The 22,972-nt window shown below is 48.3% G+C and overlaps 1 protein-coding gene across 5 annotated transcripts in view; it reads left to right on the top strand.

Moving 5' to 3' along the window:
- Positions 1 to 21,600, top strand: part of OTUD5 (OTU deubiquitinase 5) — a 43,830-nt gene extending 22,230 nt beyond the window's left edge. For 2 of the 5 annotated variants that reach the window (XM_088470202.1, XM_088470209.1), the window contains exons 3-9: positions 13,340 to 13,404; positions 13,498 to 13,654; positions 13,824 to 13,972; positions 15,911 to 16,096; positions 16,353 to 16,554; positions 20,751 to 20,864; positions 20,944 to 21,600. In XM_088470202.1, the coding sequence (XP_088326328.1) occupies positions 13,340 to 13,404; positions 13,498 to 13,654; positions 13,824 to 13,972; positions 15,911 to 16,096; positions 16,353 to 16,554; positions 20,751 to 20,864; positions 20,944 to 21,065 (995 nt within the window). In that variant the 3' untranslated portion in view covers positions 21,066 to 21,600. The remainder of the gene's footprint in view (positions 1 to 13,339; positions 13,405 to 13,497; positions 13,655 to 13,823; positions 13,973 to 15,910; positions 16,097 to 16,352; positions 16,555 to 20,750; positions 20,865 to 20,943) is intronic. The other 3 variants (XM_088470216.1, XM_088470230.1, XM_088470223.1) reach the window with 3 other exon arrangements.
- Positions 21,601 to 22,972: the final 1,372 nt, after the last annotated feature.

Genomic DNA, 22,972 nt, shown 5'->3' with positions numbered 1-22,972 from the left:
AGGTCACTGGGGTCAGGGAGGCAGAACTGGGACAGATTACTACAGGGAGATGGGACTGACAAAGATTACTGCTGGAACTGGGATCATGGATACAGGACTGTGTGAGGTTACTACTGGGACTGGGGTCAGGGAAATGGTACTGAGATTACTGCTGGGGACTAGGGTCATGGAGATGGGACTGAGAGATTACGGCTGGGACTGGAGTCAGGGAATTGGGACTGAGATTACTGCTGGGACTAGGGTCATGGAGATGGGATTGAGAGATTACGGCTGGGACTGGAGTCAGGGAATTGGGACTGAGATTACTACTGGGACTGAGGTCAGGGAGATACGACAGAGAGGTTATTGCTGGGACTAGGGTCATGGAGATGGGACTGAGAGATTACTGCTGGGACTGGGATCAGGGAAATGGGATTTAGAGATTACTGCTGGGACTGGGGTCATAGAAATGGGACTGAAATTACTGCTGGGACTGGGATCAGGGAGATGGGACTGCGATTACTGCTGGGAGTAGGGTCAGGGAGATGGGATTGAGAGATTACTGCTGGGACTGGGGTCAGGGAAATGGGACTGAGAGATTACAGCTGGGAGTAGGGTCAGGGAGATGGGACTGAGAGATTACTGCTGGGACTGGGGTCAGGGAAATGGGACTGAGAGATTACTGCTGGGACTGAGAGATTACTGCTGGGACTGAGAGATTACTGCTGGGATTGAGAGATTACTGCTGGGAGTAGGGTCAGGGAGATGGGATTGAGAGATTACTGCTGGGACTGGGGTCAGGGAAATGGGACTGAGAGATTACTGCTGGGACTGGGGTCAGGGAGGTGGGACTGTGCCTTTGTTTAGCAGGATTTATAATCGGGTATGTTCAGCAGTGTATGGCCCAGGTGCCGTTGGAATGGTCTGTGTTGTATTGCAGTAGGTTTTAGTGGGTATAGTAAATGTAGAGTCACCAGGTAAATGATATTATAAGCATATATATATATTATGCTGCGATTTTCCATCTGAGAATTATTATTTGTGTGTAATTACTGCAGTGCTGGAAGATTCCTCGGTTGCAGGTAGCCAGTACCCCTAGAACATTACTGCTGGCGCCTAACTATTCACCCCTTTCTATTCATGCCGATCCCTGGCTCCTGAATTCTACATGATTATGTAAAGATTCCGGTCTTCCATAGACTCCCTCCGAGCGTGTAAGCCTTCTATTGTCCCCTCTCCTTGGGGTATATTTACTAAGGGGCAGGCTGCAAAGCCGACGGATCATTGGCTTCTTTGGACGATCGTTTTAGAACGGCATTAGGTATGAATGCTAAGCTCATCTATTTCTATTGCTGTTTTAAAACGATCTGATAAAGTCTCTGATGATCGGCGGCTCTGATGACCTGCTTGTTAGTAAATCTGCCCCCTTTGTGTGTCCTAATTGCTGTGACTCCTGCTCAGTGCTCTCTCTAAGCCTTTATCTTGCAGTGAGTGGTGCCAGATACTCGGTGCTGCTGGCTGTGTTCCTGCTCCTGTCACTATGACGTGTTGCTCCTCTCCCTCTCGCTGTGTTACTGCTCCTGTCACTATGACGTGTTGCTCCTCTCCCTCTCGCTGTGTTACTGCTCCTGTCACTATGACGTGTTGCTCCTCTCCCTCTCGCTGTGTTACTGCTCCTGTCACTATGACGTGTTGCTCCTCTCCCTCTCGCCGTGTTACTGCTCCTGTCACTATGACGTGTTGCTCCTCTCCCTCTCGCCGTGTTACTGCTCCTGTCACTATGACGTGTTGCTCCTCTCCCTCTCGCCGTGTTACTGCTCCTGTCACTATGACGTGTTGCTCCTCTCCCTCTCGCCGTGTTACTGTTCCTGTCACTATGACGTGTTGCTCCTCTCCCTCTCGCCGTGTTACTGCTCCTGTCACTATGACGTGTTGCTCCTCTCCCTCTCGCCGTGTTACTGTTCCTGTCACTATGACGTGTTGCTCCTCTCCCTCTCGCCGTGTTACTGCTCCTGTCACTATGACGTGTTGACGTGTTGCTCCTCTCCCTCTCGCCGTGTTACTGCTCCTGTCACTATGACGTGTTGCTCCTCTCCCTCTCGCCGTGTTACTGCTCCTGTCACTATGACGTGTTGCTCCTCTCCCTCTCGCCGTGTTACTGCTCCTGTCACTGACGTGTTGCTCCTCTCCCTCTCGCTGTGTTACTGCTCCTGTCACTATGACGTGTTGCTCCTCTCCCTCTCGCTGTGTTACTGCTCCTGTCACTGACGTGTTGCTCTCCCTCTCACTGTGTTACTGCTCCTGTCACTATGACGTGTTGCTCCTCTCCCTCTCGCTGTGTTACTGCTCCTGCACTATGACGTGTTGCTGCCTCTCCCTATCGCTGTGACTCCTGATAAACATTATCACCCTGTGCAGCCAGGCCCCGAATGCATTACAGTTCCGCTATGTATCCTATATCTGCGCAGGTGGCATAGCTGGTTTACCTGCGGGCACTACGGTGTGTAAGGAGGGCATACATTGCCTTTCTTTTGATTTTTAGGTCTGGAATTAGCCCTAAGAATATAGAAATTGTACCCAATTACCAACTATGTACATTACACTGTTCGTTTTTGGTGACTACATATCTCAGCGCGTTTCATGTTGCACACACACATGGGGTAGAAACGTGGGCTGGTGTGTGGTACCCTCACCATTTGTGAAGCCCCTCTCCCTACTGATCAGCGTTCAGCCCGTATGGTGCATGTGCACCTGAAATACATATGATTACATCTATCAGCAGATCCTACATTCACGTCTCCGACGCCTGCAGATGTGTGATGGCGAAGGTAAGCCTGGCCAGTACAGCCGCGGCGGGGGAGGGTTAGGTTAGGGGCTCCCGGTGGGCACTCAGGGTCAGTCACCCCCCAGGAGGTTAGGATTAGGCTAGGGGAAGGGGGGGTTAGGGTTAGGCACCCCCGGGGGGAGGTTAGGGTTAGGCACCCCCGGGGGGAGGTTAGGGTTAGGCACCCCCGGGGGGAGGTTAGGGTTAGGCACCCCCGGGGGGAGGTTAGGGTTAGGCACCCCCGGGGGGGAGGTTAGGGTTAGGCACCCCCGGGGGGGAGGTTAGGGTTAGGCACCCCCGGGGGGGAGGTTAGGGTTAGGCACCCCCGGGGGGAGGTTAGGGTTAGGCACCCCCGGGGGGAGGTTAGGGTTAGGCACCCCCGGGGGGAGGTTAGGGTTAGGCACCCCCGGGGGGAGGTTAGGGTTAGGCACCCCCGGGGGGAGGTTAGGGTTAGGCACAGGCACCCCCGGGGGGGGGGGTTAGGCTAGGGGGAGGTTAGGGTTAGGCACCCCCGGGGGGAGGTTAGGGTTAGGCACCCCCGGGGGGAGGTTAGGCACCCCCGGGGGGAGGTTAGGGTTAGGCACCCCTGGGGAGAGGTTAGGGTTAGGCACCCCTGGGGAGAGGTTAGGGTTAGGCACCCCCGGGGGGAGGTTAGGGTTAGGCACCCCCGGGGGGAGGTTAGGGTTAGGCACCCCCGGGGGGAGGTTAGGTTTAGGCACCCCCCCAGGAGGGTTAGGTTTAGGCACCCCCCCAGGAGGGTTAGGTTTAGGCACCCCCCCAGGAGGGTTAGGTTTAGGCACCCCCCCAGGAGGGTTAGGTTTAGGCACCCCCCCAGGAGGGTTAGGTTTAGGCACCCCCCCAGGAGGGTTAGGTTTAGGCACCCCCCCAGGAGGGTTAGGTTTAGGCACCCCCCCAGGAGGGTTAGGTTTAGGCACCCCCCCAGGAGGGTTAGGTTTAGGCACTTGAGGGTGGGGTTATGGTTAGGCACTTGAGGGTGGGGTTATGGTTAGGCACCCATAAGGGAGGGTTAGGGGTGGGGGGGGTAAGGTTAGTTATAGTTAAAATACTTGCCTGTCGGGAACTTCAGTTGACATGCGTCCGGCGCTATTTCATACCGATCCCATTGGTAGTGCTGCCCCAGAGAGACCAGCTGTTCCCATTACTTAATATTTCAATTTAAACTGCAGCAGGAAAAGACTGGAAAACATGCGTTTGTAGTGCTCGATCTAGGTCCAGCGTGGGGCAGGGCGCCGGGCCGCAGAAAGGGCACTCTAGTGCTCGAAAAGGTTGCATGGTCACGAGAAAGGCATGCCCCCATTTTAATCACTCTTGGGGGCGTGCCCAGCACTTACGGACATGCTCCCCTCACTGTGAATAGATGGCGTGCGCATGGCATCTATTCACTGGCGGTGAGCGCAGCACCACAGTTTTTCCCACCAGTGGGACACTGGCCCGTCGGTGACGATGGCACCCGGCAGTTTGTTTTGGCAGGGAGCCTTCTGCCCTTTTGAAATCTGGCATAGTGCGGCGCCCTTCTAAAACAGCCTAGCGGGAGCGCTACGTTTGCATATAATCGTTATAGATGGTAAACGCAACCTACATTTACTAATAACCGTCCAGTCACACAAGTTGTGATACGTCATTATTGTACTGTATTGTGTACCAGTAGGGTAATGTAGCTTTCACATTTACTGCCGACAACGCTAAGCCTCATGGGATGTAAGTATATGTACCTGTTACTCCCGATGTTAGCCTGGCATTGCTGGCTGAGCATATGCACATAAATGCTCTTTTTCTTGCTTTTATCTTTCCCTGATTACTTTTGGGATACGTCCACCCATGTATGAGCCGCAATACTCCATGCCCGAGGTAAAACCGTTTTCCCGCGCCAGCCTTGTGACCCCTTATTAATAATCTGGTGAAGAGAATGGTCAGAGAGCGCTGTGCCGACTTCTGCCGCATCTGAACTAGCGGCGAGCGAAGCTGTAAACTCCGGCGTTGTACCAGTAATCTTAGTTAGATCTCTTGGCCTATGAAACAAAATGTCACATTCAATTTTAGGAAAGTAATAACGGTGATATCATTTTGTTTTTATTATTTCAAATTGAATTAGCCGTGCAAAATATTTTAAGCTATAAGTAATACAGGGGTCTATTTACTAAGCAGTGTCAGAGTGAAAAGTGATAAGAAAGTGATAAGGTATCAGCCAATCAGCTCCCAGCTGTCATTTTTCACACACAGCCTGTGAGATGACAGTTGGGAGCTGATTGGCTGGCACCTTATCACTTTCTTATCACTTTTCACTCTGTCTCCTAACACTGCTTAGTAAATAGACCCCACAGTGCGAGTTGCCCAAGTGCCCAGCCGTCATTCAGCTGGCATTGTCCTCATTCTACCAGTACTCCCTTCAGATGATGCTGATTCTCCCCCCTCTCCCCTGCCCCCCATATAGATGCCACAGTCCTGACGCACAGAAACAGGATTGTGACATCATAAAATACCCGCAGCACAGGGCTCCCATCTGCTCCCTTATCAATGCTGTAGCCAGCCCCTGGGGAAGCTGCATGTTTGGTATTGGGTAGGGGGGAGATGGGTGCAGGATAAGGGAACATCGTACACAGCCACTTCTTGAGTGGCATGGGAAATGCGATCTGCTTACTAAAAATATGCAAATGTAAGGGTTTGGAGTAGTTTTTTTTACGAAAAACCGCTCCAAAAGCCTTTTAATGCATTTAAGTGCTACTAAAATAATGTGAAAATGATGTGACCATACCTGTTTTCATATTGTTTTAGTAGAAATAATATTGGGTAGGGGGGAGATGGGCGCAGGATAAGGGATCCTGCCATATATCAGTGTGAGCCTGGCACTGTATAGATACATGTTTTATGCCCTTACTCATTCCTGCTGTGTTTTCTGTAACGGAACCACTCGCTGTCGGTTTGTGGAGTCAGTGTTTTCAAGAAATAAAACCATAATGGTTTCATCTCATTAGTGCAGGTCCCCCTGTGTGGTTTCGGTTTCAATGAAAACAATTTCTGTGAATCCCCCGGCTTTCTGTGACCTTTCCTATGAGTTCTGAGAAGCCGCTGAAGTGGAACGTGCCGTGAAGACCGATTACGCTGGGTTGTCTCCAGCATAGCCTCTTACTGGCTGCAGCCCGTCTGATGTATTACCTGTGATTCTCCAACGGCTGTTATACTACAAGTCCCAGCAATCGTAGCCAGCTACTAACATCGTACACAGCCACTCCATTCAAGATGCACAGTGATCTTTTATATTAGGGCTTCTTGTTGCATTTACAAATGTGTATGTAATTAGGCCAGGCCCCATGGCAACAGCTAAAATCTGTGACATTGTACGGAATGCTGCCTACCCCACTGCATGGTAAGCTGGGTACACACTGACCGATATATCGGCCGATCAATTGCTCGCCAAATATATCTGGCGCCCGTCAGCCAGGGTGAACCAGCAAAACGACGTCATTCAGACGTATCACATTGGCTTTATTTAATTTCTTTTCTATCCTACACCTCTGTGATCAGCCTGTGGTCTGTTTACACACACAGGCTGATGACAGGCACTGGCTCTGGGCTCTGCTCAGCCCGTCGGATGTCAGACAGAGCAGAGAAGGAGTCTGGGAATGGAGGGAAGGCTGCACAACACCAAGATAGCGTTATTATCGCAGGGCTTCCTCTAGTGTTTTACATTTGAACATTAGTAAATTTGAAGCCGATGGCTTTTCCCATTACAAGCATGGGAAATGCCATCTGCTTACTAAAAATATGCAAATTTAAGGGCTTGGAGTCGTTTTTTGCGAAAAACCGCTTCAAAAGCTCTTTAATGCAGTTAAGTGATACTAAAATAATGTGAAAATGATGTGACCATACCCGTTTTCATATTGTTTTAGACATAATATTGATAAATGTTCCTGTTAGAGAGCCTGTCACGTTATGGGTGATTCATTCTTTACATAGTACCCAGTGGAAGAGGTGTACCAAGAAATTGCAGGTTAAATGCACTGCGTATGCCAGAGCGCCTACTATGTAACCGTGTCCTGTATGCAAATGTGGGGCTCATTGTGAGAGTCGGCTATTCTGCACGGAGACCCCACGTTTGCATACAGGACACTAATTTTCCCCCTATGCGCTGGAGCATATTACATCTGTTACTTTTTACACTAAGCACTAAAAGGCTGGTGTCTTCTACAATAGCCAGTTCTGTCCCTTCCTTAGTTATTCTATACAATAGCCAGTTCTATCCTTTCCTTAGTTATTCTCTACAATAGTCAGTTCTATTCCTTCCTTAGTTATTCTCTACAATAGTCAGTTCTGTCCCTTCCTTAGTTATTCTCTACAATAGCCAGTTCTGTCCCTTCCTTAGTTATTCTCTACAATAGTCAGTTCTGTCCCTTCCTTAGTTATTCTCTACAATAGCCAGTTCTATCCTTCCTTAGTTATCCTCTACAATAGCCAGTTCTGTCCCTTCCTTAGTTATTCTCTACAATAGTCAGTTCTGTCCCTTCCTTAGTTATTCTCTACAATCGCCAGTTCTATCCCTTCCTTAGTTATTCTCTACAATAGTCAGTTCTGTCCCTTCCTTAGTTATTCTCTACAATAGCCAGTTCTGTCCTTCCTTAGTTATTCTCTACAATAGCCAGTTCTATCCCTTCCTTAGTTATTCTCTACAATAGTCAGTTCTGTCCCTTCCTCAGTTATTCTCTACAATAGCCAGTTCTGTCCCTTCCTCAGTTATTCTCTACAATAGCCAGTTCTGTCCTTCCTTAGTTATTCTCTACAATAGCCAGTTCTGTCCTTCCTTAGTTATTCTCTACAATAGCCAGTTCTGTCCCTTCCTTAGTTATTCTCTACAATAGTCAGTTCTGTCCCTTCCTCAGTTATTCTCTACAATAGCCAGTTCTGTCCTTCCTTAGTTATTCTCTACAATAGCCAGTTCTATCCCTTCCTTAGTTATTCTCTACAATAGCCAGTTCTGTCCCTTCCTTAGTTATTCTCTACAATAGTCAGTTCTGTCCCTTCCTCAGTTATTCTCTACAATAGCCAGTTCTGTCCCTTCCTTAGTTATTCTCTACAATAGCCAGTTCTATCCCTTCCTTAGTTATTCTCTACAATAGCCAGTTCTGTCCCTTCCTCAGTTATTCTCTACAATAGCCAGTTCTGTCCCTTCCTCAGTTATTCTCTACAATAGCCAGTTCTGTCCCTTCCTTAGTTATTCTCTACAATAGCCAGTTCTGTCCCTTCCTTAGTTATTCTCTACAATAGTCAGTTCTGTCCCTTCCTCAGTTATTCTCTACAATAGCCAGTTCTGTCCCTTCCTTAGTTATTCTCTACAATAGCCAGTTCTATCCCTTCCTTAGTTATTCTCTACAATAGCCAGTTCTGTCCCTTCCTCAGTTATTCTCTACAATAGCCAGTTCTGTCCCTTCCTCAGTTATTCTCTACAATAGCCAGTTCTGTCCCTTCCTTAGTTATTCTCTACAATTGCCAGTTCTATCCCTTCCTTAGTTATTCTCTACAATAGCCAGTTCTGTCCCTTCCTTAGTTATTCTCTACAATAGCCAGTTCTGTCCCTTCCTTAGTTATTCTCTACAATAGCCAGTTCTGTCCCTTCCTTAGTTATTCTCTACAATAGCCAGTTCTGTCCCTTCCTTAGTTATTCTCTACAATAGCCAGTTCTGTCCCTTCCTTAGTTATTCTCTACAATTGCCAGTTCTATCCCTTCCTTAGTTATTCTCTAAAATAGCATTAAAGGTTTTTCACAACTTCTGTGTTTTTTGTTTTGTTGTCTTGTATTATTTTCCCCCTAATAACCCCCCTGCGCTGTGTATGATCATCCCAGTTGCCTGTACTGCAGCATCTTTCTTGGGACGGGTGTATACAATTGCAGTACTCTGTGGCGGAGGTTTTTGACGCAGTGGTGGAGGCCAGCTGCATATGGCCGGGGCACACTGAAGGCTGAGTGTCTGCAATGCAGGTTTTTTTTCCCTTTGTCTTTGAAGCCTGAGGTGTGTGCCCCAATCACACAGCACAGTGCAAATCTGTGCATGGAAACTTGAACCCTCTGGAAAAGGAGAGGGTCCCCGTTTATCTCCATCCCCTTGGGGCCAAAAGGCCCCATTGACGGGAAAAGGAATCTTTTGGTATCCCTAAGCTAGGGGTGTCCCCTTGACGCCCCGACCCCCCGAGCCAAAAGGCCCCTTAGGGGTTAAGGGTCTTTCGGGCTTCCCTCCACCGCAAGCCTCGGGGTTGCCCCTTTCTCCCCATGGCTGGCCAAAGTTTCTTAATGGGGAAACAGATTCTTCGCCTCTCGCAAGAAGGAGAGGGCTACCCCATAGGAGTCTCACCCAAACCCCCACAAACGTGAGACGCACACATGGAAAACATAAAAATGTGTGGTGAAAAAGTGCAATACACAAATAGAACCCAGCCTTTTGCCCAGAAATATAACAATTATCCTTACCCCGGGCAGAAGGCTTAGGGCAAAGGAAAAATAGTGCTGCCAGAACAAAAGGTGCACGTGCAACGTGCCATACTAGTGCAAAGGTGCATTGTTAGGCAGCACCAGAGGCACATAGCACCTCAGGCTTCAATCAGCAGGCCTCCTAGTGACGGCCCATCACCTACTGAGGGGCCCGGGCACTGGGGAGGCGGGGGCGCGCCACCTTTAAGCCCCACAGCGTACATAGACATCTACACCTGGTCTAAGCCAAAAGGCCAAGATGGGTACTCCGGTTATTCAGTGCATCCAGAGCTTCAGAACCACCTGGAGCATTATAGGGAAAGCTCTTGCTTGTGGCTGAGAACTGATGCTTTGCACATTAGGGGGGTGGGGGGCAGTGACTGCTTAGATCTTTGTGACTTCTAATTAGTCCTCTTACTCACACCCCATTCTGCTGCCCGCTAAAGTGGTCATCACTGCGGGTTATATATGTTGTATTGATGGGAAAGGGGTATAATGATTTGGGTCATGTATGTTGGGCGTTGTATGGATGGGAAAGCGGTGTAATGATTTGGGACATGTATGTTGGGTGATGTATGGATGGAAAAGGGGTGTAATGATTTGGAACATGTATGGATGGGAAATGAGTGTAATGATGTGGGATATGTATGTTGGTCGTTGTATTGATGGGAAAGGGGTGTAATTTATTTGTTATTTATTTATTTATTACCAGTTATTTATATAGCGCACACATATTCCGCAGCACTTTACAGAGAATATTTGGCCATTCACCATCAGTCCCTGCCCCAGCAGAGCTTACACTCTTTGTTCCTTATCACATGCTCGCACACACATACGCACTAGGGTTAATTTGTGTTGGGAGCCAATTAACCTACCAGTATATTTTTGGAGTGTGGGAGGAAACCGGAGTACCCGGGGGAAACCCACGCAAGCACAGAAAGGGCCGTGGTGGGAATCAAACCCATGACCTCAGTGCTGTGAGGCGGTAATGCTAACCATTACACCATCTGTGCTGCCCATGGATAGGCCCATGCTACATATTTGTGTGTAATTGTGAGAATACGGGGTTCTCTCAATCACCCAGACACCGAGCAGATGAAACCAACGAGAGGGTTTATTTTTCCACAGCAACAGATATGTATGGACGAGCAGTAAATGCAGTGAACAGACCATTCGCAGGTAGCAGTCCAGACAGAGGCAGTCCCAGTAGAGTATAAAGTCCCAGAACAATTCCATGAAATAGCTAGAGACTCTCAGTCCCCACAGTAGAAACTATCACTGATCACACATGCAGTGAATAGCGTATAAGTCCACTCAATCGTTACCAGGACTCCACACGTAGGGTGTAATGATGTGGGACATGTATGTCGGTAGTTGTATGGATGGGAAAGGGGTGTAATGATGTGGGACATGTATGTCGGTAGTTGTATGGATGGGAAAGGGGTGTAATGATGTGGGACATGTATGTTAGGTGTTGTATGGATGGGAAAGGGGTGTAATGATGTGGGACATGTATGTTGGGTGTTGTATTGATGGGAAAGGGGTGTAATGATGTGGGACATGTGTCGGTAGTTGTATGGATGGGAAAGGGGTGTAATGATGTGGGACATGTATGTTAGGTGTTGTATGGATGGGAAAGGAGTGTAATGATGTGGGACATGTATGTTGGGTGTCGTATTGATGGGAAAGGAGTGTAATGATGTGGGACATGTATGTTGGGTGTTGTATTGATGGGAAAGGGGTGTAATGATTTGGGACATGTATGTCGGTAGTTGTATTGATGGGAAAGGGGTGTAATGATGTGGACATGTATGTTGGGTGTTGTATTGATGGGAAAGGAGTGTAATGATTTGGGACATGTATGTTGGGTGTTGTATAGATGGGAAGGGGGTGTAATGATGTGGGTTATGTATGTTGGGTGTTGTATTGATGGGAAGAGGTTTTATTAACTTGCAGATGGGAGTTACTATTGGGGTTTTTCCCAGTATTTTACAAACTTGTCTCTATAGTGATCTTTTAAGAGTGTATATACATTTCATGTCGTCCAACATACTAGACCCTTTTATTTGATGAAATACATCTGCTGTCATTTTTTTATATTTTAAAGAAATGAACCAACCACTAGACCCCATTTAGCAGCCTCCAGTACTTTTTCTGATGACCGCTAACAGCCCCCCACACCGTCCTGCCATCTTATCTGCTACTTTGGGGTCCTGGATGATTCCTCCGGCTCTGTCATGTACCTCACACAGGTCGCACAATGCAGAGGTAGCACTCAGCATTGCCGCGAAGCCTGCGACTTGCTGTCCCTAAGTGAATTGTACGGGTATCGGGAGAACGCTTAATGAAAATACCACCCTGAACGATAATGTAACGTGGGACTTCACACTACGGAACTGGGGGGCTGACTGAATTAAGTAGAGGGAGCGAGGTTATTGTTTTGTGCACTTTTGAAAATATTTATTTTTGTAAATTTCATTAGTTGAGGAAATATTTTAACCTGCAATAAAACCCGTTCCTGTAAGAATGGATCTCTCCATGAGCCAGAGCTGAGTGTGACACACATTGTAATGCAGATGTGCCGGGGAGATAGACATCTGTTGTGTTTTCCACTTCTCGTTACTGCAGCCTGTGTAAGCCTCTCTTCTCTTCTGGTTTCCTGTGTTATTTTCAGGCTCTGTGTGGTGAACGAATCCTATTGGGGCTCAGTAACCACCTCTCCGGCCCCTTCCGGAACTTCTAAGAAAGTTGGTCATGTGACTAGCGGGAACGACTGCCATGTATAGCCCTCATTAGCATATAGCATATTGTTTACATCTAGTGTGTGGCTTTACAACACAGCCCAATATGTATATGCGGTCTGTTTCATCTGCAAGTCTCCGTATGCATCAGACAATTGCTATAGCCCCAATTTAGCTCCAAATTTCACTTTAGAATGATGGTATTATTATTATTATTATCCTTTTATTTATATGGCACCACAAGTGTTCCGCAGCGCCTTACATAGTACATAGAACTAATAAGTGAACAAGAAACAAGTAACTTACAGTACATTACGGTGCAGGACAAGGACACGATTTATATACATTGCTGCAATAGTGATTATAGCACTCACAGTAAGCAGCCGGGAGTTGGCAGTCACGTGTTAGGTGCCATAATGGGGAGTAAGGAGGAGAAGAAAATGTAAAGAGAAGCACATGAGGGAAGAGGGCCTTGCTCGTGAGAGCTTACACTTATATTGCTAAAATATTATCATTTATGTTTGGACTTAGACCTAGACAAACCATATATATAACGGGAAGAGGGCCCTGCTCATGAAAGCTTACATTCTAAAGGGGAGGGGCAGACAGACAGGCGTGACACAGAAAGGGAGGGGCAGACAGACAGGCGTGACACAGAAAGGGAGGGGCAGACAGACAGGCGTGACACAGAAAGGGAGGGGCAGACAGACAGGCGTGACACAGAAGGGGAGGGGTAGACAGACAGGCGTGATACAGAAGGGGAGGGGCAGACAGACAGGCGTGATACAGAAGGGGAGGGGCAGACAGACAGGCGTGACACAGAAGGGGAGGGGCAGACAGACAGGCGTGACACAGAAGGGGAGGGGCAGACAGAGGTGTGACACAGAAGGGGAGGGGCAGACAGAGGCGTGACACCGAAGGGGAGGGGCAGACAGACAGGCGTGACACAGAAGGGGAGGGGCAGACAGACATGTGTGACACAGAAGGGGAGGGGCAGACAGGCGTGACACAGAAGGGGAGGGGCAGACAGATGGGCGTGACACAGAAGGGGAAGATTCTGGATTACATATCCTGCAAGGTCCATTAAAAACAATATGTATTTTGTGTGTGTTCCTAAGAGTATTATGAACTAGTGTCATCATTGAGGTAGGAGGTGTCTCACGCCTCACTGATGTCACTGGTGCCGCGAGAGTTTACAGGCTGCATTCTTTTTTTTTTTCTTTTTTTTTCAAAATGGAGAGCCAGGGCATGCTGGCACTTGTAGTGCCCCAGGTTGTCACAGATGCTAGATCACAATGATCTCCTTTCTCTTTCCAGCTGACCAGGTGTATGGCGATCAGGACATGCATGAGGTGGTCAGGAAACACTGCATGGATTACCTGGTGAGTGGCGCTCCGGGGCTGGAGGTTGTGCGCGCAGAGCGAGTCGCGGCCATTTGCATGACTCCGTCTTTCTCTGTGTTCCCCATGTGACAGATGAAGAACGCAGACTACTTTTCCAACTACGTGACAGAAGATTTCACCACTTACATCAACCGCAAACGGAAAAACAACTGCCACGGTAACCACATAGAGATGCAAGCCATGGCGGAGATGTACAACCGACCCGTGGAGGTGTATCAGTACGGGACAGGTAACGCCCCACCCACCCGCCCGCATCTCATTGTGATTGGGTATATGGCAGAGGAGGTGGCCAGTAGGGCGGGGTTCCCCGGCAGAAGGGCGGATGTGACACTAGCGTTAGTTATGTCGGGCTCCTGCGTGAGCTTTGTGCGCTGATTCCTAACCTTTCGTTTGCCCAGAACCAATCAACACTTTCCATGGGATCCAGCAAAACGAAGATGAGCCAATCAGAGTGAGCTACCATCGGAACATCCATTACAATTCTGTGGTAAACCCCAACAAGGCCACGATAGGAGTGGGCCTTGGGCTGCCATCCTTCAAACCCGGGGTGAGATGGAGAACATACACACTGTGGCGGTTGGGGGGCTGTGGGGGTTTTTGTCGTACCCAGGAGGTTGAAAGAGAACACAAATATGATGGGGAATGGGGGGGGAGGTTGTTCATCGCATGGCGGATGAGTGGGGCGAAGGGAGCGGTCAATATACCCACCCAATTAGAGTTACCGTACACTGTTAGTTAGTTGGCCAGCTTCATAAGGTGAGAACACTTGGAGTGGAGACCCTTAGCGGGTCATCATGTGGGGCGCACACCCATCACATTACGATTTTATTGAATATAAAGTATAGTTAAGCATTCACATGGTTACACTAAAGATTGGGCGGTTTGGGTATTTCTCAAAGATCCACTGAACCTAAAATACAACTGGCTTATATAAGGCCCACTAATAACATTCATAAGTATATGTGAATATATAATATATACACATATATATATACATATATATATATATCTCATTCTAGGGTGGGTAGGGCGGCTATTACAGAAAGGGCACTCCTCTGTGCGTGCCTATAAAATGGGTGTGGTCACCTGTAGGGTGCGTGCCTATAAAATGGGTGTGGTCACCTGTAGGGTGCGTGCCTATAAAATGGGTGTGGTCACCTGTAGGGTGCGTGCCTATAAAATGGGTGTGGTCACCTGTAGGGTGCGTGCCTATAAAATGGGTGTGGTCACCTGTAGGGTTGCGTGCCTATAAAATGGGTGTGGTCACCTGTAGGGTGCGTGCCTATAAAATGGGTGTGGTCACTTGTAGGGTGCGTGCCTATAAAATGGGTGTGGTCACCTGTAGGGTGCGTGCCTATAAAATGGGTGTGGTCACCTGTAGGGTGCGTGCCTATAAAATGGGTGTGGTCACCTGTAGGGTGCGTGCCTATAAAATGGGTGTGGTCACCTGCAGGGTGCGTGCCTATAAAATGGGTGTGGTCACCTGCAGGGTGCGTGCCTATAAAATGGGTGTGGTCACCTGCAGGGTGCGTGCCTATAAAATGGGTGTGGTCACCTGTAGGGTGCGTGCCTATAAAATGGGTGTGGTCACCTGCAGGGTGCGTGCCTATAAAATGGGTGTGGTCACCTGCAGGGTGCGTGCCTATAAAATGGGTGTGGTCACCTGCAGGGTGCGTGCCTATAAAATGGGTGTGGTCACCTGTAGGGTGCGTGCCTATAAAATGGGTGTGGTCACCTGCAGGGTGCGTGCCTATAAAATGGGTGTGGTCACCTGTAGGGTGCGTGTCCAGCACTAACTGTGATGCTGGGCTGCCCGCAAGCTTTCTCCGCAGAGTGAAAAGATGCCGGGTGCACCGGAAACTCCCCCCCGCCCCCTCCCGAAGGACAACTGTTTCAACAGGATGGCACCATAACAGCAGGGCATATTTCAACTTCTTCAAATCGGGCCGAGCGCTGCGCCCTGCTGAAACAGTTTAGCGAGAACACTAATATAGATAGAGATTTATAGATGTATAGATATGTATAAAAGTTTCGGTAGCTATAAGACATAATTGCATTGATACAAGAATGGGGTTTACAGATATATTCTTACACCAAGCAGCTGCTTTTATTCCTGCCGCACGTATCATGCTGCGGAGCTCCAGCACCCGACTCCGGGGCCAGTGTTGAGTTTGGCCCATAGGTAGATGGATTAAGCACACCGTCCCTCCCCAAAGTAATGGAAGACGTGGAGTCCTTCTGTAGTTAGATCTGTCCTTCATCTTCCTGGCGCAGCATATTCCTAGTTGGCTCAGTAGCCACATTGGTACCGATCTTCAGAACCTCCATGTACAGATTTTTTTTCTCCATCCGGCTTCCAGCCTGAGAGATCAGTGATATTTCAGACCCCCCCCCACATCATGATGAGGCTCCAGCCTAGACAGCGTTGTGATTGGTCAGTGTTGGCGCAGTATAGCTATGCAGAGCCTGAGTTGTTTGTGTTCAGTACGCAGACCAGTCGCTAATGAAGAACGCCATCCGAACCTCCGAGGAGTCCTGGATTGAGCAGCAGATGTTAGAAGACAAAAAGAGGGCCACGGATTGGGAGGCCACCAATGAGGCCATCGAGGAACAAGTGGCTCGGGAATCCTACCTGCAGTGGTTGCGGGACCAAGAGAAACAAGCCAGACAGGTGAGATTGCATAGCGGTTCTCCGCAGCCCTATCGTCCTGTCTACTTCATTTCCTTGTCTTGTGTTTCCTTCCTTCCTTGTCCTAGTCTTGCCCTGACCCTTCCTCTTCTGATGTCTGTCACGTTTGTTTTCTCTTTCTCTCTCCTGACTCCTCCTGTCTTCGTGTCACTGTTTCTGGTGGCCTCTTATTCACATCTGTCCAGCCCCCCATGTTCCTGGATTTACACTGTTCTGTTCCCTCTCTCCCCACTCGCAGCCACGCAAGGCCACCGCAACCTGCAGTTCCGCCACGGCAGCCGCTTCCAGTGGGCCGGAGGAGTGGAGCAGCCGCTCGCCGAGACAGCGCAGCGCCGTGGCCTCACCTGAGCACCCCGAAATTCACGGAGAGCAAACGGCGAAACCGTCTTCCCCAGGGACCACTCTAGTTTTAGCGAAACCCCCCTCACCATGTGCGCCGGGTAACTGTTTTATGTATTTTATTATAGTATCCTCTGTGCCAGGCACCCACCACCTTGGGTAGTACCGAACTCCCAGCTGTTAATACTGAGGTTTCAGCTTTGTTCCATCCAAATCTATTTTTGTATTGAGTTTACAGTGTTACTTTGCTATGAACTAGTGATCATCCATTTCAGTGGGTGACCCTGATGGCTCAAATGGGCCGCACTGTTTCCCTGGTTCATCTGTGAGCCTCCCATGGATGAGTTTTTGGGCAAGGAGCATGTATTCTCTTTCTGGCCTTTTGCAATACCTCTAATGAAAAAGAGTCTTTGGGGGTCACCCATCAAAACAAATGATCACCATATTGCAGTGATGTCATATATTATATCTATGTACGTTTTGAGGTTTCCAAACACATGAAAACATTGTTCAAAGTCTCCAATTGCCTCTAGTCGGGTTTCCCATAAATATTTCAGTGTGGAGCAATCTCAGCATAGGCATCTGTTGCAGAAGACCAGATATTCAATGCTTTATAGGAATACAAACAGCACATCTCTAGTGCCTCCGGACCTAATCTAGGATGTGCACTAGATGCACAGTTTAAGCCACTTTAGGACTTTGATCTTCCGCCCATCATCCCTGAAGATGGACGATCTGCTTCCGAGGGAGATGCCAACGCAATCTAGTAGGGTGTATGAGTTTTCTTGGTGAATAGGAAAAATCTGAGGCGCGCTGTCCAACCTCCCAACACATCACAACCACCCCTCTTACTTTTATCAGACTTTTAGTCCTGCTCCAGCAAGATACACTGACTTCTGAATGAGGGGATGCGTTAGTCCGCCCTTGTTCCGGCCAAGTCAGATTGCAGTGGATCGGTGGGCATAAGTGCACTGTGCCTCAGTAGTCTGCAGATCGGAACGGGGGCTTTCAGTTGGTTAAATGCACAATAACTACAAAACATTTGAGTGCACAGGACACAGACCTGCTCTACAAGCTATAAAGAGGTTCTGGCAGGAGAGCCTGTCTGCGTTTCAGTGTGCCTTCTGACATTTATGTATCAAGGTTCTGATTTAGCATGGATTGCAGCTGCATAATCGCACGCAATGCAGCTGCGAGAATATACTAATGTCTGCCACCGCTCTGCCTGCATAGAGACGCCCACTGCTGCTATCTCACATCTGTAATACCTCAGTCTTGCATATACATCTGTAACATCAGCCACAGCTCAGCCAGCATAGAGACGCCCACTACTGTTATCTAACATCTGTAATACCTCACAGTCCTGTGTATACATCTGTAACATCAGCCACAGCACAACCAGCATAGAGACACCCACTACTGCTATCTCACATCTGTAATACCTCACAGTCCTGTGTATACATCTGTAATATCAGCCACAGCTCAGCCAGCATAGAGACACCCACTACTGCTATCTCACATCTGTAATACCTCACAGTCCTGTGTATACATCAGTAACATCAGCCATAGCTCAGCCAGCATAGAGACACCCACTACTGCTATCTCACATCTGTAATACCTCACAGTCCTGTGTATACATCAGTAACATCAGCCAGCATAGAGACACCCACTACTGCTATCTCACATCTGTAATACCTCACAGTCCTGTGTATACATCAGTAACATCAGTCACAGCTCAGCCAGCATAGAGACACCCACTACTGCTATCTCACATCTGTAATACCTCACAGTCCTGTGTATACATCAGTAACATCAGTCACAGCTCAGCCAGCATAGAGTCGCCCACTACTGCTATCTCACATCTGTAATACCTCAGTCTTGCATATACATCTGTAACATCAGCCACAGCTCAGCCAGCATAGACACCCACTACTGCTATCTCACATCTGTAATACCTCACAGTCCTGTGTATACATCTGTAACATCAGTCACAGCTCAGCCAGCATAGAGATACCTACTACTGCTATCTCACATCTGTAATACCTCACAGTCCTGTGTATACATCTGTAACATCAGCCACAACTCAGCCAGCATAGAGACGCCCACTACTGCTTTCTCACATCTGTAATACCTCACAGTCCTTTGTATACATCTGTAACATCAGCCGCAGCTCAGCCAGCATAGAGACACCCACTACTGCTATCTCACATCTGTAATACCTCACAGTCCTGTGTATACATCAGTAACATCAGCCACAGCACAGCCAGCATAGACACCCACTACTGCTATCTCACATCTGTAATACCTCACAGTCCTGTGTATACATCTGTAACATCAGCCACAGCTCAGCCAGCATAGAGACACCCACTACTGCTATCTCACATCTGTAATACCTCACAGTCCTGTGTATACATCTGTAACATCAGCCACAGCTCAGCCAGCATAGACTCCCACTACTGCTTTCTCACATCTGTAATACCTCAGTCCTATGTATACACCTGTAACATCAGCCACAGCACAGCCAGCATAGAGACACCCACTACTGCTATCTCACATCTGTAATACCTCACAGTCCTGTGTATACATCTGTAACATCAGCCACAGCTCAGCCAGCATAGAGACGCCCACTACTGCTATCTCACATCCGTAATACCTCACAGTCCTGTGTATACATCTGTAACATCAGCCACAGCTCAGCCAGCATAGAGACACCCACTACTACTATATCACATCTGTAATACCTCACAGTCCTGTGTATACATCTGTAACATCAGCCACAGCTCAGCCAGCATAGAGACACCCACTACCGCTTTCTCACATCTCTAATACCTCACAGTCCTGTGTATACATCTGTAACATCAGCCATAGCACAGCCATCATAGAGACGCCCACTACTGCTATCTCACATCTGTAATACCTCGCAGTCCTGTGTATATATTGGTAACATCAGCCACAGCTCAGCCAGCATAGAGATGCCCACTACTGCTTTCTCACATCTGTAATACCTCACAGTCCTGTGTATACATCTGTAACATCAGCCACAACACAGCCAGCATAAAGACACCACTACTGCTATCTCACATCTGTAATACCTCACAGTCCTGTGTATACATCTGTAACATCAGCCACAGCTCAGCCAGCATAGAGACACCCACTACTATCTCACATCTGTAATACCTCACAGTCCTGTGTATACATCTGTAACATCAGCCACAGCTCAGCCAGCATAGAGACACCCACTACTATCTCACATCTGTAATACCTCACAGTCCTGTGTATACATCTGTAACATCAGCCACAGCTCAGCCAGCATAGAGACACCCACTACTGCTATCTCACATCTGTAATACCTCACAGTCCTCTGTATACATCTGTAACATCAGCCACAGCTCATCCAGCATAGAGACACCCACTACTGCTATCTCACATCTGTAATACCTCACAGTCCTGTGTATACATCTGTAACATCAGCCACAGCTCAGCCAGCATAGAGACGCCCACTACTGCTATCTCACATCCGTAATACCTCACAGTCCTGTGTATACATCTGTAACATCAGCCACAGCTCAGCCAGCATAGAGACACCCACTACTGCTATCTCACATCTGTAATACCTCACAGTCCTGCGTATACATCGGTACTGTCACGCACAATTACAGCAGCTCTGACCTGTCTCAGAAACCGCAAGTCTCGTCACACACACGAGTCCTCAAGCAGCGTATGCCGTCGCAGTGGCTAATTTATGCACGCCCATGCAACGGCGTTGAAACGGACAGACACGCCTGCGTTTCTCCAACCACTCCCCCATCACCACTCCCAAACGCTCACGGCCCGTCACTCGCTCTGCAATGCAATTCTGCGTGCGTGCGCGCTAGCGTTATCGCAGTGCACACGCAATGCGGTGCATGCACGGTACGCAACAGTCAGCCGATCCGCGTACACTGTTGCAACTGGAATCCGTGCTGAATCAGGCCCCTATTCACCCCACCTAATGATGTCACACTCCCCATAATGATGTCACACTCCCCTCCACTGCCATCCAGCCCCACCCTGTGATGTTACCAGAGAATGATCAGACAAGAACTAGGAAGGTGATTGGTGGCTCACTGCTTTCAGGGTTTAACTTTCCCTAAAGTTTAATAACCCAATGTTACTGCCCTGTACAGTCATTACAGCGTCATCACTTAGGTACGAGAGGACTAGAACAGGATAATTAAAGATGTGGGTTTGTACTCCTTTGGGCATTGACCGCTGGCACTAGGGCACATGAGCTCATGAGGGTCTGTTTGCTGCCTAGGCCCCAGCAACCAGCCATGTACCGGAGCCGACCGAGCCACCTCCCCCCTTGTGTCTTTGTACCCGGCCTTGGACTGCAGAGCAATCATGCAGCACATGTCGCCCACGGCATTCGGTGAGTGCGCTGCCCCATTGAGCGTGGCTGCAGATGTCACGGTCCGGCCCCTAACGACCGCTTCTCTCTGTCCCCTCAGGTCTGAAGGATTGGGACGACGACGAGATCCTGGCCTCCGTTTTAGCTGTGTCACAACAGGAGTATCTAGACACGGTGAAGAAAAGCGCCCTGCGCAGGGATCCATCCCCCGATCACAGCTGATATCCAGCTTCACCGACTCCGCCCGCGTCCGGCCTGCCTCTGCTTGCCTCTCTCTCTCTCCACTCCCGCCCCCTTCCTCCGTCCCGCCAGTTTTTATCATGCTCACGTTGTGATCGCCACATGAATGACGCCCATATTTCTTTTCTGTAAATGTACCTTCCCTACTAAGCCCACAGACTTGTATAGCTGCATGTTACAGAGGATGCCCAACGCCCCCCAACAAGCCCCCACACTTCCAGACTCTCTGCTATGAAAGCCCTGCAGCTGGACTGGACTGCTGCCTGCCTGGAGCCCGCTAGGGGGTGCCCTGACTTTTGCGCTCCCACCTTTTTAGATCGTTTTGGATGGGTGTGCAGAGGGGGGGGGGAGAAAGACTCAGCCAGGAGAGCGCTCTCCACTTTTTGTACCTTCCTCAGATTTTTTTTTTTTTTTTTTTCGGTTTGTATCTTATCAAGAGGACGTTCCAGTCACCTAGGAATAACTTTTTCTTATTAAGAAAGGAAAAAAAAAATGGAAAAAAAAATCTTATACAGAAGAGCTGAAGTCTCCTGTTCATTTCTGTCATGTTTGTCGAAAATAAGTCCGATGGCGTTAGTGTAAACCAGTTCATTGGGACTCGCAGACGTAGCTGGTTGTGCCTTGAGTAGGTGATTGGTCGCCTGGGAACTGATAGTCTGCACTGTTATCGATCCTATTTGCCTATATTTGAGACTTCCAATCCTGAATAATCCGAAGCGGTTATCCCAAGTGCCACGTACAGGGGTCAGGGTGACACATTGTGCCATAATGGGCCCACCCACCTGTCACACAGCGTTGTGATTGGTGTCACTGTACAGTTGAGGGTGGGGCCTTTATGACATCATTTACAGTGAGTTTGTCAAAAGCTCATGCCCCGCCTACTCTACCAGAGTAGTGTGCGGGAACTGGTTGCCCTGCCCTCTGCAGGGAGCTCCCAGTCATTGCAGGAGAGTGAACCAGTATGTCATGAAAGTTGGTTCAGCCCACAAGATGGCCGCCTTCAGTGTGTATGTGTGTGTGTAAGGAACAGGTGCACATTTATACGCATTTCTTAATTTCACCCCCATTATTGAACATTTCACAATCGGGTTATACAGGCAACGTGACTGTTTCAATGAACCTTATTGGTCCACTAATCTCAAAATTCGAATTGACCACGAATGGTCATGATAATACAGATAAGGGGTGTGCCATCTGCAATCTCTAAAATATTATACATATCTTTCTAAATATTGAGCTGGAGGTAAAGGATACAGTTACATGGATATATAACATTTTTCTCAGGCCCTTACCAGAACTTGAGCTATATAACGTTGGGCCGTATAATTGGGAACGCACTTCTCAGCCCGCACACCTCGGAAGATCTTATCCTGCTAACTGGCTAATTGTCCAATGAGAGAAACATAAATGGGGCATCGTGTACGGTTGGAGTAAATTTGGGTCTTAAATGGTAGCACAAAGCAGATGCATTTCGCCGACACAGCCGGCCATATTGCGAGATGTGTGCCGCAAGGTTCAGGTAGTGTATGCACCTAGTTTGCTTCACATTGGGCGTAGTAACTGCTAAAGTACACTGTTCATGGCCAATACAGTCAGTCCCTCAATGTCTCAACAGTCTTATTAATTCTAGTCGTATTTATCATATAGAAAGCAATTAAAAGTAAATGTATATACAAACTGAAAGTACTAATCACATTCAGATCAGTGCACACACCTGCTCTCTTCCCATTTGGATAATAAAAATAAAATAATCATCTGTGCGGTGGGCTGTTTGCAAACATGAATGTAGTAATGTGAATAGATCACAGCAACCACAGTAATAGTATAAGCAGGAGGGACTTCAGCCAACTCATCAGTATTTTGTGCCTGCAAATGATCCTTCCCCAAAA

Source organism: Taudactylus pleione, unplaced genomic scaffold (genome assembly GCF_031769625.1).
Source record: "Taudactylus pleione unplaced genomic scaffold, aTauple2 ptg000013l, whole genome shotgun sequence".
NCBI classification, from domain to species: domain Eukaryota; kingdom Metazoa; phylum Chordata; class Amphibia; order Anura; family Myobatrachidae; genus Taudactylus; species Taudactylus pleione.
Note: the sequence above shows the minus strand (reverse complement) of the source record. Positions and strands in the feature narration are given on the sequence as shown.